Here is a 6,425-nt window from a genome sequence, read left to right on the forward strand (position 1 = left end):
TATTACTCTTACAGAATTTCCACGTGGGCGAGGATATTGGAAATTTAATCAAAGCCTACTAGATGATAAATTGTTTAGAAGTAGGACAGAAGAATTTATAACTGACTTTTTCAGACATAACATAGGTACAGCAGATCCCCTTATTGTACGGGACACTTTTAAATGTGCCTTTAGAGGCCATGCAATTCAGTACTCATCTATAAAACAAAAGCAATTTAGATCAAAAGAGTCCATATTAACAAAGGAAATTGAAGGACTAACAGTACAGTTAGATAGCAATAAAAACGGTACCATAGAGGCACAGAATAAGTTAGACGAAAAACAAAAAGAAATGGAGGAACTTATTCAAGAAAGATCCAGTGTAATATATTATAAAAATAAAGCGAACTGGATGGAATATGGGGAAAAATGCACCAAATTCTTTTTCAATCTTCAATATAGAAATGCTACCAAAACAAATGTATTAAAACTTGTTACAAATGATGGAGTCACGCATGATTCACCAAATTATATTTTGAAAGAGGAAGTAAAGTACTTTAAGAATATGTTTTCGTTTCAGGCTCCTCCATCTCCACTAACTGAAACTTATTGTATGGATTTTTTCCCTAATAATAATGTAAAATTAACATCTGTACAGAAAGACTCGTGTGAAGGCCAAATTACAGAGGAGGAACTGCTTGATGCCTTTAAGGATGGGAAAACTCCAGGGCTGGATGGCATACCAGTGGAAGTATACAAAACTTTTTTTGATATACTCAAAGGACCATTATTAGCTTGTTTTAACCACTCCTATATAAATGGTAGATTATCAGACACGCAACAAGAAGGTTGCGTCATCATTATTACTGAAACAGGACCCAAGTGGTATATATAAAGATACAGTCCATTTAAAAAATTGGAGACCTCTTACACTTCAGTGTTATGATGCAAAAATCCTAGCAAAATGCTTGGCGCATAGAATTAAAAAAGTATTGTCAGATATTATTCATCCTAATCAGACAGGTTTTTACATGGATGGACCTATGGACGGACGGACCTATTGGAGATAATGGACGGACCTATTGGAGATAATATAAGACAAGTACTGGAAACAATAGAACACTATGAAATATCGGGGACACCAGGCCTGGTTTTCATAGCTGATTTTGAAAAGGCTTTTGATAAAGTACGACTGGAGTTTATATATAAATGCCTAGAATATTTAAATTTTGGGGAATCTCTTATAAAATGGGTTAAAGTTATGTATAGTAACCATAGGTGTAAAATAGTAAATAATGGCTACATCTCAGAAAGTTTTAAACTATCTAGAGGAGTAAAACAAGGTTGTCCACTATCGGCATATCTATTTATTATTGCCATCGAAATGTTAGCTGTTAAGATTAGATCAAACAATAATATCAAGGGATTAGAAATACGTGGCTTAAAAACTAAGGTGTCATTGTACGCTGATGATTCATGTTTTCTTTTAAAACCACAATTAGAGTCTCTCCACGGCCTCTTAGAGGATCTAGATACTTTTGCTATCCTCTCTGGATTAAAACCAAATTATGATAAATGTACCATATTACGTATTGGATCATTAAAAAATGCACATTTTACATTACCATGTAGTTTACCAATTAAATGGTCTGACGGAGATGTGGACATACTCGGTATACAAATCCCAAAAGAAAGAAATGATCTCACTCCAATAAATGTTTATAGAAAGTTAGCAAAAATAGATAAGATCTTGCTACCATGGAAAGGAAAATACCTGTCTATTTGTGGAAAAATCACCCTGATTAACTCTTTAGTTATATCACAGTTTACCTATTTGCTTATGGTTTTGCCTACACCTAGTGACCTGCTTTTTAAATTATATGAACAAAAAATATTACATTTTATTTGGAACGGCAAGCCAGATAAAATTAAAAGGGCCTATTTATATAACGAATATGAATTCGGAGGGCAGAAATGATTAAATATTAAAGCATTAGACCTCTCACTAACGGCATCAGTCATACAAAAGTTATACTTAAATCCAAACTGGTTTCTAGTCAATTGGTACGAATGTCTCATCCTATATTCAAGAAGGGCCTTTTCCCCTTTATTCAGATTACACCTGCTCACTTTCGGTTGTTTGAAAAGGAAATAATCTCCAAAATATATATATTTTTTAAACAAGCCTTAGAAAGTTGGTTGCAATTTCAGTTTAATCCACCTGAAAGGACGGAACAAATAGTACAACAAATATTGTGGTTAAATTCAAATATACTATTGATAAAAAAACTGTATTTATCGAAAAAATATTTACAAAAGGTATAATTTTTGTGAATGATATCATAAATAGGACTGGTGGAGTAATGTCACACATGCAGCTAACACAGACGTATGGAAATGTCTACTCTCCCCAAAATTACAACCAATTAATTGCAGCATTACCACAAAAATGGAAGAGGCAAGTAGAAGGGGAAAAAAGTAAGGAACTTGTATGTCGGCCCTGTATTAAAGAACATAAATGGTTAAAGAAAAGTGTGATAAATAAAAACATATACCAATTTCATTTAAGGACCAAAAAACTGACAGCTGTGCCATATAAATTGCAAAATAGTTGGGAAGAGATTTTCGATGTACCCATTCCATGGCACATGGTTTATGAATTGATACGCAAAACAACACCAGATTCAAAACTTCACATTTTTCAATTTAAATTACTGTAAAAAATTCTTGCAACTAATAGAATGTTATATATATGGGGGATACAATCTTCCCAGCTCTGCAGATTCTGCTGTGAGGAGGCAGTCATTAGATCATTTATTTTGGTATTGTCCATATGTAGCTCGTTTTTGGTCACAGGTCCAGGAATGGCTGAAGAATTGCAATATTTGCCTAGAACTAACGCTACAGATAGCAATTCTGGGTGATTTGAAAAGCCATAGTCAATCAATCAATAATATAATAATTATTTTAGCAGACATGTTTATTTTTAATTTACAATCTGTAGAAGCTATGAGAATAGGAAGGTTCAATTCTTATGTGAAGCATCACAGCACAGATGAACAATATATGGCAAATAGAAATCCAAAATGGATGATGTTGAGAGATAGATGGGAGGGGTTGAATGGAGCTGAAGGGTGGGACTAATAACAAGATAAACAATGTAAAGCATACGGGATCTGTAAAATGTATATAGGTTCGGAACTTTTGTAAAATAGCATAGTTACAAATAGAAATCAAACTGGATGGACATCAGAAATAGAGGAAGGACTAAGAACAAACAAGAGAGAACTATTGTAAAGTAGACTGTGTCTGTAAAATGTGTATAAGATGTATAAATTGAAGCTAAAAGCAGAAGTGTTTATTAGTTTACTCCAATTGGGGGATCGGCGGTAGGGTTTGCGGGGAATAATAATAAAGGTATATTCTTTAAAAAAGTATGTATGTCTATATAGGTATGTGTATGTATATATGTGTATATGTATGCATGCGTGTATGGATATATATATTTACCCCAAAAATATGGGGGATTGGAAATGATGCAGACAATTACATTGGAAGCAACATTATTTCCTCAATATTAAGCTGATCCACCCCTAAAAAATAAAAAATAAAATATATTGTTTTAAAGACGATAAGTGTGAATTGTTTTACATGAAAATGATCTCAGTCTACTGAAAACTCTCAGCATAAGCTTAGGAGTGGAGGGAAGAACAGGTGCTCAATCATCTTGGACGCCTGGCAATGACCTCATACTCTTCCTGAGACGTGTATTTTTTATCCAATGAGATGTAGGTACTCTCCTCTTCTTTTGGCTTCACATTCTTACCTTGCATCCTTTGAGAACCACAAGAAAAAACCAAGTGGTGGGGTTAAGTTACTTCTAGCACTCAGAGAAAGTAAATCTAGGCCTGTAGTAAGCATCTTATCAGACAGTGTCTGGGCTTATAACAGATACTTTGAGAAATAAAGTTTCCTTTACACGTAAAAAATACATTTATGAACCAGGTGTGAAATACATTGGCAGAAAATAAGAAATATAACTATCCTCATTTTGTCTCTATTGTGCTATAAGTGAAAATGATCCTACCGTATGTAAGCATTTGTAGACAGGTAGATGAGAAGGGCTACAGTCATACTGAGAGACACACCAGCTATGGTCCAGGGGAGAACTGCATTCCCACATCCTTCAGAAAGATCTACAATATATGAAGAGAGAAAGAGTGTCATTAAAGCAGTGTTAGACCTTGCAATAACCACACCACACAATTGCAATCGGTCTACAGGAAATAATGTTTTCCATGTTTTGTCTTTCAATTATAGCACCTCTCTGTTTCCCTCCTTTTTGGGTGACCTGCAACTTCTCTCTCACTCCTACCACCACATTTCTGCTGACACTCCACAGTGGTGTTGGTGTGGTTTCCAACAGGCAGGCTGATGGTGCTGTTCACTGAGGACCCCAACACTGACGTAGTGAGGCTTTACTTCTCTGTGTTGAGCTCCAGCAGTGGCCACTCTGAGGGGTAAGGGAACCCCCTGACTGACACACACACAGGTCATGACCTCTGCCTGGTCCACACACCCAGAGCCAGGAAGAATCACAGGAAGGTCTGGGAAAAGACAGTGAAGAGAGAGATATCAGTGATAGATTGATGCTAAAAACATGCCAGAGTAATTCCAGATCATAAAATATGACATGAGTTTGTATATTTCAGTCCAGTTTGTACATCACAGTGACAACAATGGAAGCTGTCAAAGTCCTGTTAAGGTGTTGAACTGTACACACATACTCCCCAGCATGTTCTCTTGTCACATTGGAGATGGTGAGAGCAGCATTTTCCCTGTAATTCTGAAGTGGGGCACTTGTCCCGTTCTTACTCCAAGTGATGTCAGATGGAGGGTAACTGTTAACACTGCAGGTCAGATCCAGGGTACCATCCTCCTTCACCATTTCATTTCCAGTTATTTCAGGGTCTTTCACATCTTTAAGTGCAAAGAGTTTCTAATTGTACACATTTATTTTTAAACATACACTAAATTCAGACTATGTTGTATAATTTGCTTATTATCAAGGTTATTCCTAGGTTTCAAAGATTCTCTGGAATAAGGAGTTTAATGTAAAATGTAGGATATGTGGTACTCACATGTCACATTCAAAGTTACTGTCTCTTCAATTTGATATTGTTTCTGGAAGGTTACTTGACACGTAACCATCATGTTGTGGTGTTCAGCTGAGGGGGTAAAGGTCAACGTTGAGAAGTGGGTTGTTGTCACATTGGTCAGGTCCTCTCTAATCTGTATGGTGGTGTTGTCTCTGAGCTCAGTGATGTTGTCTCCAGTTCCTCTCCATGTCCATGTGATGTTAGGAGGAGTTCCAGAGCAGATCCCCGGGGCGGTGCAGGTCAGAGTAGCTGGTTCTCCCTCTGTCAGAGGAGGAGTCAACACTGAGGGCTTCTGGGTCAGAGCTGGAGGCAGGAAATACAAACACAGAAGTGAGTTTTACATCTGTGTACCAGACATCAGAGAAACAGAATCAGACGCAGTGTAACATTATCCTAACTATGCTACCTATGTTAATTAAACTGCTCCAAATAATGCCCCCAAAAATTCCACCATTGTTTAGAAAAAAGCAGACTTTGGAAAGGGAGACTTGGGGAGGGGAATCTTGGCATTTGTGAATAGGAGGTATGTACCTGTATGTTACAGTCAGTGTACATAACTAACTACAGTAATAGTCATGTCAATGTAACTGAGAGTAATAGTCATGTTGTACCTGTCACTGTGATTTTCATTTTCTGTGGGTTTGTAAATGATCCTCCTAACGTTCTGAATTGATACTCTCCAGCATCATTCTCTCTGATGTCGTTGATGATCACACTACAGTTCTTCTTTGTCAGATCAGCCTCTAGTAGAGACACTCTCTGTTTAAAATCCTCCTGAGCTTTATGGGGAGTTTCAGAGTGGAAAATTATGTTTTCATCCTTATCACATCTGCCATTTGTAGGGCACTTGAACCATATTGCAGTGGTAGGCTTGATGTCATCAGGGTGAGTGAAAGTACATGAAATAACAGCACATAGTCCCTTCTCTGCTGTTATTTCTGCTGGACTGAAGGTGATGGTCCAGGTTGATGCTTTTGGTGGTGGTTGTTGCTGTCCTGATGGAGGGAAATGAATACAGTTATGAGTAATACAGAAAGCACTTGGATACTACTTCACTTGTTCGTAAACATTTTTTATGAGATAGTGTCTACTGAGATATTTGCCATACCACTACTACTACCACATCTACTTATGATTATCATATCAACATTAGTTGTGATAAAAGGGACGTTACCGTTGCATGTGGCTCTCTCTTTCAGAGAGAGAAGTAGAGCTGCCGAGATGAGGACCCACATCCTGCCTCCACTGCCTTGATGAATCAATCACACGGGATCTCTTTCCTCTTTC

The 6,425-nt window shown here is 37.0% G+C and overlaps 1 protein-coding gene across 1 annotated transcript; it reads right to left on the minus strand.

Annotated features, from left to right (window-relative positions):
• Positions 1-4,574: 4,574 nt before the first annotated feature.
• On the minus strand, positions 4,575-6,109 carry LOC120031601 (sialic acid-binding Ig-like lectin 14). Its single transcript, XM_038977406.1, has 4 exons — positions 5,750-6,109; positions 5,121-5,441; positions 4,790-4,959; positions 4,575-4,586 (listed from the first exon to the last, which is right to left on the minus strand). Exons 1-4 carry the CDS (start codon positions 5,766-5,768, stop codon positions 4,575-4,577), a joined length of 522 nt encoding a protein of 173 aa, XP_038833334.1. The 5' UTR covers positions 5,769-6,109.
• Between the last annotated feature and the right edge of the window lie 316 nt (positions 6,110-6,425).

The sequence above is a fragment of the Salvelinus namaycush genome, chromosome 37 (assembly GCF_016432855.1).
Source record: "Salvelinus namaycush isolate Seneca chromosome 37, SaNama_1.0, whole genome shotgun sequence".
Classification (NCBI taxonomy): domain Eukaryota; kingdom Metazoa; phylum Chordata; class Actinopteri; order Salmoniformes; family Salmonidae; genus Salvelinus; species Salvelinus namaycush.